The sequence below is a fragment of the Astyanax mexicanus genome, chromosome 13 (genome assembly GCF_023375975.1).
Source record: "Astyanax mexicanus isolate ESR-SI-001 chromosome 13, AstMex3_surface, whole genome shotgun sequence".
Classification (NCBI taxonomy): Eukaryota; Metazoa; Chordata; class Actinopteri; order Characiformes; family Acestrorhamphidae; genus Astyanax; species Astyanax mexicanus.
Genome location: NC_064420.1, coordinates 50,687,471 through 50,699,505, shown reverse-complemented (window position 1 = coordinate 50,699,505; position 12,035 = coordinate 50,687,471). Strand labels below are relative to the sequence as shown.

The 12,035-nt window shown below is 36.3% G+C and overlaps 1 protein-coding gene across 3 annotated transcripts in view; it reads right to left on the bottom strand.

Annotated features, from left to right (window-relative positions):
* LOC103042003 (cadherin-4) overlaps positions 1–12,035 on the bottom strand; it is a 626,601-nt gene that overhangs the window by 278,004 nt on the left and 336,562 nt on the right. For all 3 annotated transcript variants that reach the window (XM_049463121.1, XM_049463120.1, XM_049463122.1), the window contains one exon: positions 6,893–6,916. In XM_049463121.1, coding sequence (XP_049319078.1) covers positions 6,893–6,916 — 24 coding nt within the window. The remainder of the gene's footprint in view (positions 1–6,892; positions 6,917–12,035) is intronic.

Genomic DNA, 12,035 nt, shown 5'->3' with positions numbered 1-12,035 from the left:
TTTATGTTAGATATTACAGTTCTTGGAATACTAAAAAATATTCCACAAACTCTGTTATATTATTTAAAAAGTGCAAACTCCTTGATTGACGAATGACTTTAGAGGTAAAATGACATAAAAATGAGATCAATCATGTTATTTTTCCAGAATGCATGTTTTACGTTAAATATTACAGATTAAAAACTGGAACAACCATGAGTTTAAGAGGTTAAAGAATGTAAATGTTCAAGAAATAACAACAAACTGCTTTATAGTATTGAATTTTTTTATATTTTGTTTAGGGGTGTGCCAGATCATATCGTACGCAATAATATCACCAACATTTTTCAATATGGTGAACGATATTATAGCCTACTTATCACATCAGGGTACTACTTTACCATAAAATACCATAAAATATCTTGATATTATTTTAGAGTCATATCGCCCACCCCTAATATTGATTGACAATCATTTCTTGGGTAAAACTACATTAAAACCTACATTAAAATTAACAACAGTGATCAGCGATAAATCGTGTTATTTAGACTTTTTTTTAGCCAGACTGCGAGTTATTTCATGCGTGTTATTTCATAGTTTTGATGTTTTCATTATTCGAGTTGTAAAACAAGAGCGCTCGGTCCCCCTGATGCTAATGCGGCGTGTCCTGCTCTTTGATTAAGTGGGTTGCCAGATTCAACTAACAAACCACATTCATCACTACACACCGGCGTGGGGGGTGTGTCTGCATATGTGGGAGGTGTGTATGGGCGGGCGAGAGAGTGTTATATACAGAGAGAGAGAGAGAGAGCAGTACGGTGTGAATAAATGAATTAAATAAAGAGCTCGGACCGCCGCCGCCGTCGCAGACTGCACCCCCTGCGTCTGCATATGCTGAACAGACGCCGGCCGAACGGGAGGAAGTCTCGCTCCAGCGCGTGAATCCGTCCATCTGATACCGCTAAACAGACTCAGATCTGGCTTTGGACGACGGCTGTTCACTGTTCCGCTTATTGTAGCACACGCAGCATGACTGCGCCGTAATTAGTCAGTCAGCAATTACGGAAAAACCACCGGACAAAAGTATTGGGACGCCTGCTTATTCGGTATTATAGTATTTTCTGAAATTAAAGGTATTAAACAGAATTTATCCTGCTTTTGTTGGGAGTAACTTTGGTGTCTACTAGAGCTGCACGATATTGGAAAAGAAATTACATTGCAAATGTTCTTTTTTTCGACAATATATATTGTGATAATAAACAATGAGGGTCCATGACATCACCAGCCCCGCCCCGTTTTTCTGAGATTAAAAGCGTGAATTCAGCTGTAACTGGAAATATCTGAGCAAAACTGTGCTGGACTGAGGAGCACAGCTTTCAACACATGCTCACGTTTACAAGCACGTGCCCAACCACGTGGACCATGTGGTTGTCTAGACGAAAACAATACATTTCACTCTACAAGGGCCTGGTGTCCTCTTATGAGGCCATTACACTGTCACCTTGTGGTAAATACAATAAATTGCCACAATTGTTGTTACTACTTTTGTTTTGTATTACTAATTGTGACTTCATTGTGTTCTATCAACATATACAACTAAAGTCCTCATTTGTGGACATAATTTTTCTCAGAAACTGCATCATGTAAAAATAGCAAAGATAAAAAAAAAAAAAAATGCATGCCATGGAAGAGTTGGGGTCTTTGAGGAAGTTAAAAAATATATATATTTGAAAAATATACAACTGCAACAAAAAAACAAAAACAACATTAAAGCTGTATTTAGGGCTAGGTGATATACTGAATTTTAAAGAGATATAAGACGAGACAATGTTGTTTATATTGATAAAGACATGTGGTTCCAGTTAGCTCCGACAATGAACCTTTCTCTTCTTCTAGTTTTTTGATACCCACAGGTAGCCGATGGACCTTTCCATATCTGAAATACTCTAAAATAATCTCAGGTTCATCTACAGCTGAATGTTAATAAAAGTGCCTGTATTAAAATCTGGAATGTGTAGTTTTGTCTCAGAAGTGTCTTTTAGATATTACCTTATGGAATAAAAAGAATATTGAGATATATATTGTATATAGCCTTTCAGCTAATAAAAATATATAGAGTTATTAGTTTTGATCCACTTAGTTGTCTATTTCCTAAACAGTAACTCCGCAAGACCCTTACTTTGTATAACATAATAATGGTGTTACAAAAACAAAAATCTACTAAATGCAAACAAACAATTAAAAGTAAATACAGTAAATAACAAAATACACAGAATTGACTGTTTTCAATAATATCACTCTATTAATCAACTCATTTTTTTGCAGATATTAATGTGTACACTCCTGTATAAAACTGTATAAAGGCTGGCACCAGATACCACTAAACTAGGTCTGCAACGATTAGTCGATATATTGACAATGTTGATTATAAAAATATGTCGACTCCAAATATTCATTGTTGAGAAATTGTTAATTAACACAACAGTTTATACATTTCCTCACTAAATCTTGAGGACGCATTTTCACTCATTTACTTAGGGCAATATTTTGGACATTTGCAGGGTATTAAAATCCAATATTCAGCAGTTTCTATCTTTTTGAAGCGATGGAGAATGCTAGAAACAGGAGCCATAACCACAGCAAGCAGAGATGGAAGGCATTGATACATAATCATTGACTAATCGACTAATCGGAAAAATAATCGCCGGATTAGTCGCTTACCAAAATAATCATTAGTTGCAGCCCTACAATAAACACCTTCAAAGGTCCTGCAAATTGTGCTGTTTTAGAGGCAAAATATCTTGTTTTTCTGATGCAGAAGAGAATAGACCAGCTAGAACCTCTGGTTGGGACTAAATTGGTGCAAAAAAAATAAAAATAAAAATAATAATACAATAAAAATTCTCCACTATAAGCTAGCATATCTGATGAGCTACTGTGTGTTCTGTACATGTAATTACACCACAGAGGAGGAGAACCGATGCAGAGCTGCTGCAAGCTCCTCAAGAGATGGGGAAAAACAAAGCTGCCCGATTCAGCGCATTCTTAAACTTACAGACACTAACAAGGTTTACTTCTTCTTCATTCAGAACCTCCAATTAGCCCCTAAACCCACGTGTTCCAGCGCCTGACCTGCCCGTCCTCACGCTCTGCACATACGTGTGTTTTACCCGACGGTCCGGCTCAGAAGGACTCGGTAATGAGCTTCACAGGACATATACTTCCCTTCAGGTTTAAAGAGCTGAAGCCACTTTTATCCCCGGGTTAAAGAACCTGCTGAGGAATTAACCAGGAGCAACCACAGCTGTTTTTATTTTACCAAGAATCAGCAGCTTTTAGAGCATTTAGAAGAACTTCCATACTGGATTCCCAAACTATAAAGAGCTTTCCACCTAATTTATCAGTATTTTGAGGACCTTGCACATTAACCACTAAACGTCACAATTGTTTAAAGATATACTGCATTTCAGAACTATAAGGCACTTTTCCACTTTTTAGGACACTTCACATACCAGAACTGTAGGCAGTTTCCCACCTAATTAAAAGCATTTCCGGATTTTAGGCACGTTTCCACCAAATTTTAGAAGCTTTTCAGAACTTTGCATGGCTTAAAACTATAGGCAACTCGCCACCAAGTAGCAGAATGTTAAGGACATAAATAATTTCAGAATTTTTGGCACGTGTCCACCTAAATTTAGAACCATTTTAGGACCTAAATCATTTTCAAATTTTAGGCACGTTTCATCCTAATTTTAGAACCATTTTAGGACCTAAACTATTTCAGAATTTTAGACATGGCTCCTCCTAATTTTAGAACCTTTTTAGGACATTGTTTAGTTTAGAAATATAGGCAACTTGCCACCAAGTAGCAGAATGTTAAGGTCCTAAAGCATTCCAGACCTACTAATTTTAGGCCCATTGTCTCCTAATTTTAAAACCTTCATAGGACCTAAATCATTTTAGAATTTTAGACAAGTTTCCTCCTAATTTTAGAACTTTTTTTAGGACCTAAATCATTTAAATTTTTTAGCACGTTTCCTCCTAATTTTAGAACCTTTTGGGGACCTAAATCATTTCAGAATTTTAGGTATGTTCCTCCTAATTTTAAACCTTTTGAGGACCTAAATCATTTCCAAAATTTAGACATTTTTCCTCCTAATTTTAAAACCTTCTTAGGACCTCAATCATTTCAGAATTTTAGGCATGCTTCCTCCTAATTTAAACCTTTTAAGGACCTAAATCAATTTTAAATCTTAGGCACATTCATTTCTGTAATAATTTCAGAGGTACAATTCCTCCTAATTTTTTTCTGTAAAACTTTTAGGGCCTAAATCAATTACAAAATTTAGGCACGTTTCCTGTCAATTTTAAACATTTTTGAGCATCTAAATCATTACAGAATTTTAGGCACATTTCCACCAAATTTTACCAACTTTTGAGGACCATGCACAGCTCTGAACGGTATTGAACTTGCCACCAAGTAGCAGAACGCTGAGGACCTAAAGTATTCCAGACATACAGGCAGTTTCCCACCAAATTTCAAAACATTTTGAGGACCTGAATCATTTTAGAATTTTTAGCATGTTTCCTCCTAATTTTAGAACATTTTGAGGACCTTTCGCATCTCAGAACTGTTTTGAACTCGCCACCAAGTATCAGAACGTTTAGGGCCTAAAGCAATCCAGACCTACAGGCAGTTTCCCACCAAATTTCAAATCCTTTTTAGGACCTAAATCATTTCAGAATTTTAGGAACATTTCCTCCCAATGTTAGAACCTTTTAAAGACCTAAAGCATATAGATAACAAGGTGATGACAGAACAGGCTTCTTCCTATCTGCATTCACTCCTGAAGGCTTTGCCAAACATCCACACAAAGCAATCCAGACTGTTCTCATACAGAGTTCCCCAATGGTGGAACAAACTACCTTCCACTACCAGATCAGGAGAATCTCTCGCTATCTTTAATAAACTCCTGAAGACAGAGCTCTTCAAAGAGCTCTTACTCTCCTAACACCTCTAACTAACTACCTTCCACTACCAGATCAGGAGAATCTCTCACTATCTTTAAGAAACTCCTGAAGACAGAGCTCTTCAAAGAGCACTTACTCTCCTAACACCTCTAACTAACTACCTTCTACTACCAGATCAGGAGAATCTCTCACTATCTTTAATAAACTCCTGAAGACAGAGCTCTTCAAAGAGCACCTACTCTCCTAACACCTCTAACTAACTACCTTCTACTACCAGATCAGGAGAATCTCTCACTATCTTTAATAAACTCCTGAAGACTGAGCTCTTCAAAGAGCACTTACTCTCCTAACACCTCTAACTAACTACCTTCTACTACCAGATCAGGAGAATCTCTCACTATCTTTAATAAACTCCTGAAGACAGAGCTCTTCAAAGAGCTCTTACTCTCCTAACACCTCTAACTAACTACCTTCTACTACCAGATCAGGAGAATCTCTCACTATCTTTAAGAAACTCCTGAAGACAGAGCTCTTCAAAGAGCACTTACTCACCTAACACCTCTAACTAACTACCTTCTACTACCAGATCAGGAGAATCTCTCACTATCTTTAATAAACTCCTGAAGACAGAGCTCTTCAAAGAGCACTTACTCACCTAACACCTCTAACTAACTATCTTCTACTACCAGATCAGGAGCGTCTCTCACTATCTTTAATAAACTCCTGAAGACAGAGCTCTTCAAAGAGCACTTACTCTCCTAACACCTCTAACTAACTACCTTCTACTACCAGATCAGGAGAATATCTCACTATCTTTAATAAACTCCTGAAGACTGAGCTCTTCAAAGAGCTCTTACTCTCCTAACACCTCTAACTAACTACCTTCTACTACCAGATCAGGAGCGTCTCTCACTATCTTTAATAAACTCCTGAAGACAGAGCTCTTCAAAGAGCACTTACTCTCCTAACACCTCTAACTAACTACCTTCTACTACCAGATCAGGAGAATCTCTCACTATCTTTAATAAACTCCTGAAGACAGAGCTCTTCAAAGAGCTCTTACTCTCCTAACACCTCTAACTACCTAACTACCTAACTACCTAACTACCTATCTATCTATCTATCTATCTATCTATCTATCTATCTATCTATCTATCTATCTATCTATCTATCTATCTATCTATCCATCCATCCATCCGAAAACTATAACCACTTTTTCCACCAAACTGCAGAACACTGTAAGCACCTAAAGCATATCAAGACTTTAAGCAATTTATCCCCAAAATTAAGAACTTTAAGAACCTAAGATATCGTAGAAATGCTGCACCCTTTTAAGAAGTAAAGATTTCCAGATGTATATGCATATTTTGACAGTTTCCAGAACCCTACAAAAAGCTGAAGATTTCTCCTCAGTGTTTTTTCCACTAAGGTTTCAGTGCTTCTCTGACAACTGGAGTGTTACAAAAAGAAAAACATTTCCCCACTGAAATTCTAAACCCTTTCCATGAACTAACACCATTCTAAAAGAGCTTTAGGAGCAATACCATTCCATTATATCTTTTAAAATATAATTGGAGAAACTTTTACACTTTTGAGCAAATATATTTTCCACACGCAGAGAACAGAGAATCTAATATCCTGTACTGTTAGGCTGAAGATAATGAAGACGATCAGAGCTCACATTAAAGAAATTCAGTATGCATCCAAAAAGGAAGCCACCAAAACTTTACACTGCATATAAACTCAGCCCTGAAGCTTTTATAGACGTATAAATCTCAGTTTACTGCACTGCAAGTGTCTGTTTAGTTCGCTTCAGCTCTGAATCTTGTGCCATACAAATGTGTGCAATCTGCAAACAGACCATCAGACATAAAAAAACACACATTAAAGCCCAGAGTACAATCAGGGCTTCCAGCAATCAGAAGCACAGATCTGTTCCTACCTGATCCTGACGGCAGCCCAGCATCTGCAGGAGAGAACAGACAAGAGAAGGTTAGGATAAATAAAATAAAACGAAATAATTCTTGTCTGATCAACTATACGTGTGCTAACAGGTGGGTAAATTAGATTTTTCAGAAAACGTTCACTTTAATGTGGAGCACACAGCATTTTACTATAACTATAAGACACTTTAACTTTTTAGGACACTGCATACCAGAACTGTAGGGCACTAAAGGTTACTATAGGTTTACCACCAAATTTAAAGCATTTTCGAATTTTAGGAATGTTTCCACCAAATTTTAAAAGCTTTTGAGGACTTAGTGCAGCTCAAAACTACACGCAACTTGCCAATAAGTAGCAGAATGTTTAAAACATAAAGCATTTCAGAATTATAGGTACATTTTCACCTAATTTTAAAACATTTTAGGACCTAAATAATTTCAGAATTTTAGGCAAATTTTCTCCTAATTTTAAAATCTTCTGAGGACTTAAATAATTTCAGAATTTTAGGCACGTTTCCTCTTAATTTTAGAACCTTTTGTGGACCTAAATCAATCCAGAATTTTATATATTTATAATTTTAGACACATTTTCTCCTATTTTTAAAACCTTTTGAGAAACTAAATTTCAGAATTTTAGACACGTTTCCTCTAAATTGTAGAATCTTTTGAGGACCTAAATCAATTCAGAATTTTAGACAGGTCTTCTCCTAATTTAAGAATATTTTGAGAACCTATATCATTTCAGAAATTTAGTACGTTTCCTCTTAATTTTAGAACCTTTTGAGAACTTAAAAAAAAAAAATGATTATACTAATAGTTTAAGTGTTAACTTCATATACCAAATAATTCATGTCTGATCAACTATACGTGTGCTAACAGGTGGGTAAATTTGAGTAAATCAATTCAGAATTTTAGAAGCGGTTTCTCCTAATTTTAGAACCTTTTGAGAACCTAAATAAATTAAGAATTGAAGGCACGTTTCCTCTTAATTTTAAAACCATTTGAGGACGTAAATCATTTCAGAATTTTAGGCACATTTTCTCCTACTTTTAAAACCTTTTGAAAACCTAAATAATGTGAAAATTGTAGGCATGTTTCCTCTTAATCTTAGAACCTTATAAGGACCTAAATCAATAAAAAATTTTAGGCACATTTTCTCCTATTTTTAAAACCTTTTGAGAAACGAAATCTAAGAATTTTAGACACGGTTTCTCCTCATTTTAGAACCTTTTGAGGACCTAAATAATTTCATAATTTTAGGACGTTTCTCTTAATATTAGAACCTTTTGAGGCTCTAAATCAATTCAGAATTTTAGGCACGGTTTCTCCTCATTTTAGAACCTTTTGAGGACCTAAATCAAACCTATTATTATTATTATAATCGTTTAAGTGTTAACTTCAGATGCCAAATAATTCATGTCTGATCAACTACATGTGTGCTAACAGGTGGGTAAATTAGATTTTTAATCAAACTATCTTTAACAGCTTTAATGTGGAGCACAGAGTATTTTAGTCTGAAAATAAACAGCTAAACACTGGCAGCGGTAGAGGAACTAGAGTAGCTGAAGCTCCCAGAAGCCTTCAAAACGCCTCAACTACTTCACACAGTTTGCCAGCCTTGGACAAGAACAAAACGAACCCTTCACTGTCAAACCACCCAGAGGAGAGAAAGAGAAAGAGAGAGAGAGAGAGAGAGAGAGAGAGAGAGAGAGAGCCAGGGAAGGTAGAGAGAGAGAGAGATTAAGGAAAAGGGAGAGGAAAGAAAATAGAGAAAAATCGGAGGCGCTCAGACGTTAAGAAGAAACTGTATCACAGTAAATAAATAAAAATTTATATATATATAAAACAGTAAATCCAGATTAGTGTGGCATTGAATAATTTACAAGGACACTGTGTGTACCAACCCCCCCACCCCCAAATCCCCCCCCCCCCCCCGAACTCCCTGCACGGCTTCATCTTTATTTAATAAACACGTCCAGATATAATAAGAAGACATGTTTTAGAACCATAAATAAATAAATATATAAAATATCCCTCTCCTCGCTGGCCTGAAGTCCTTGAGCAGTTTTGGACTGGACAGATGCCTGAAAGACAAACCGCCACGAAGCCAAGAACCACGTCCAAGTATTTTACTTTACTTTCCTTTAATAAAGTTAAAAATAAAAGCTAGAGAGCCAAGCTGAGAAAGAGAGAGAGAGAAAAGGAAAGGAAGAGAGAGAAAGAGATCATCAGCCAAGTCAAAAAAATATAGCCTAGATGCTGTTTATGTTGTTTAGAAGTTGAAAAGGCAACTATACTACAATCCCACTGGCAAACTATGGTTCAATTCCCCTGCTGGAAAAACACACAACTCTACACTATTTATAAATATAAGGAAGACCACAGACCAGTGGATTTCAGTTTGGCCACAGGCCACAGTTCTCCTACTTCATCCTTGAAAAACATTATTTTTGAAAAATATATTGCAAATACTACAAAAGATTATTTACTGGCAACAAAAGTGTTGGATTAGCAAGCTAGTTACATTATAATTGCAATTAATGCATTAATGTGAGCCTGAGTAAAATGTTTCCATCTTATTAAATGAGTTTTATCCATTACGGATTACAGATATGATAAAAACAATGGAAGATTTTGAGGCAATTCAATGAGTGAGATGATCAGATAAATGATAGTAAGTGTATTATAATATATTCAGGCGACAATTTGGAAGATTCTAATCCATAATCTTGTCATTAATTATATCTAGACACCAAAATTATGATTTTCAATACAATATCTTCAGAAATACATAAATACTTATACTTCAGAATGCATGTTTTTGCCAAAAAAGGAGAAATAAAGCAGTAAATCAGTCATAGAAAGAGAAATAGTAAAATAAACTTTGAAGAAATTTTTATTAAGTGTTTTCCACAATGGATTAATCACAGATCCTCACCAGAGAGCGACGACGCTGCTTTTTTAAAACATTGTAGGATTTCTTTCTAGATCTTTCCACACACACACACACACACACACACACATATATATATATATATATATATATATATATATATATATATATATATACACACACATATATTATTTATGCTGATGTATTAAGGCATTCTTAAGTTATTAACCCTTTCAGACCCTGCACAAACCACTACAACATTCATGTATTTTCTTTATTTGTAAATGTTTTGTGGCATACAGCACAATTTTGTCCATCAGATTAGACCATGAACCAGACGAGTTTATAAACCAATGAAACAGTAACTTGGCCCCGCCCACTACACTGGAAAAACAGTAGCACTAGTACTAACAGCTTATTGTCAGTTCCAGGTACGATATCAATGGTTTCCACCTTTTATTAAATAAATCAGTGTTTAGGTTTAGCTTTGCTTAGAACACATTTATTCATGTATTTTACTGTTTATGGATTATAAAATAAAAAGGTCAATATAAAATATGAAAAAATACACACAGTCATCTACTGCAGTGAAAAAAAAAAGGTCTGAAAATGAAAAAGGTGACATTTTTGAGTCACATGTGGCGTCGGGTACTTGCTAATTAGGTTCAAGTATTAATACTAAATAAATGAAGTATTGTACTGTTTTAAACGACAAAGTATTGAGAAACTTTTCTAGTATCTGTATACCGTACAACACTACTCGATGGTTGCCATGTCGGTTTTCTAGAATGGCAGGAATTGGAGGTACTGACTGTCAGAAAACAACCTACCATTGTTTTTTAGCCAAATTTGCCTCCAATGCCAAACCTACAATGGTGGAGTAGAAGTTTCCATCTCTTATCAGCAACGTTAATCTCCTGACTTTCAAGCTGCCCAAACCAGGTATCGAACCCCCAATCCAAAGATCCAACAGCGGCATCTTAAAGACCTGGGTATTGAACCTACAGCCCTGTTACCAATAACTCAGCACTCCAACCACTGAACCACTGAACCAACACTGCCCAAGTAAATACAACCAAATCAGTGAGAATAGCCTCATTAATATGAGAGAATATGAGATATTACACAGTAGAAATGGCGCCCCCTAGAGGACATATAGAAAACGGTGCAGTGTGTGTTCCCTTAGAGCGCCAGACTGGTCACTCTAACAGAAACCAGAGTAACAAGGAGAAGTGTGTGTGTGTGTGTGTGTGTGTCAGGCTTGGCTAGTACCCGCTAAACCGTTAGCGTATGATAGCGTATGCTAGCTGTCTGATCGCAGGGCTGACCAATGACCTGCTGACCTTTACAGCGAGCGCCGCCCACGTTAACATCCAACAGTCCCCCCAGACTAAAACTCAGAGAACACAGCCGTATACACACACCCACACACTCAGAGAGAGAGAGAGAGAGAGAGAGAGAGAGAGAGAGAGAGAGAGCAAAAGATAAAAGAAAACAAAGGTGAAAAAGAGAGAAAACTAAATATGGTGAGAATGAATGAGCACAAGTGTGAGGAGAGAGAAAAGAAGTGAGAGAACACAATGAGAGAGAGAATGAGCAGAACATGAAAATTATAAGAAAAAAGAGAAATAGAGGAAAGAGTGAAAAAGGGAAAGAAATGGGGAAAAAGACAAGAGTGAATGAGAAAATGTGGGGAGAGAGAATGAGACCGAATGAACAAGAAAGGGAAATAGAGAGAAATATTGAGACACATAGGAAAAGAGAAAGATAGGAAAAGAAAGGGGAGAAAAAGAGAGGAAGACAAAAAGAAAGAGAGAAAGAGAAAGAAATAAAGAAAGAGCAAAAGAGAGAGAGAGAGTGCAAAAGATAAAAGAAAAAAGAAAGGTGAGAGAGAGAAAACAAAAGATGGTGAGAATTAATGAGCACAAGTGTAAGGAGAGAGAAAAGAAGTGAGAGAACACAATGAGAGAGAGAATGAGCAGAACATGAAAATGATAAGAAAAAAAGAGTAATAGAGGAAAGAGTGAATGAGAAAATGTGCGGAAGAGAGAATGAGACAGAATGAACAAGAAAGGGAAACAGGGAGAAAGATGGAGAAAGACAGGAAAAGAGAGGGGAGAAAGAGAGAGGAGGACAAACCGAGCGAGAGAACAAATAAATAGAAAGAAAGAGGCTGAAAGAAAGAGTAAGAGAGGAGAGAGAGAAAGAGAAAGAGAGAACAAAAGAGAGAGAGGGGGAGAAAGAAAGAG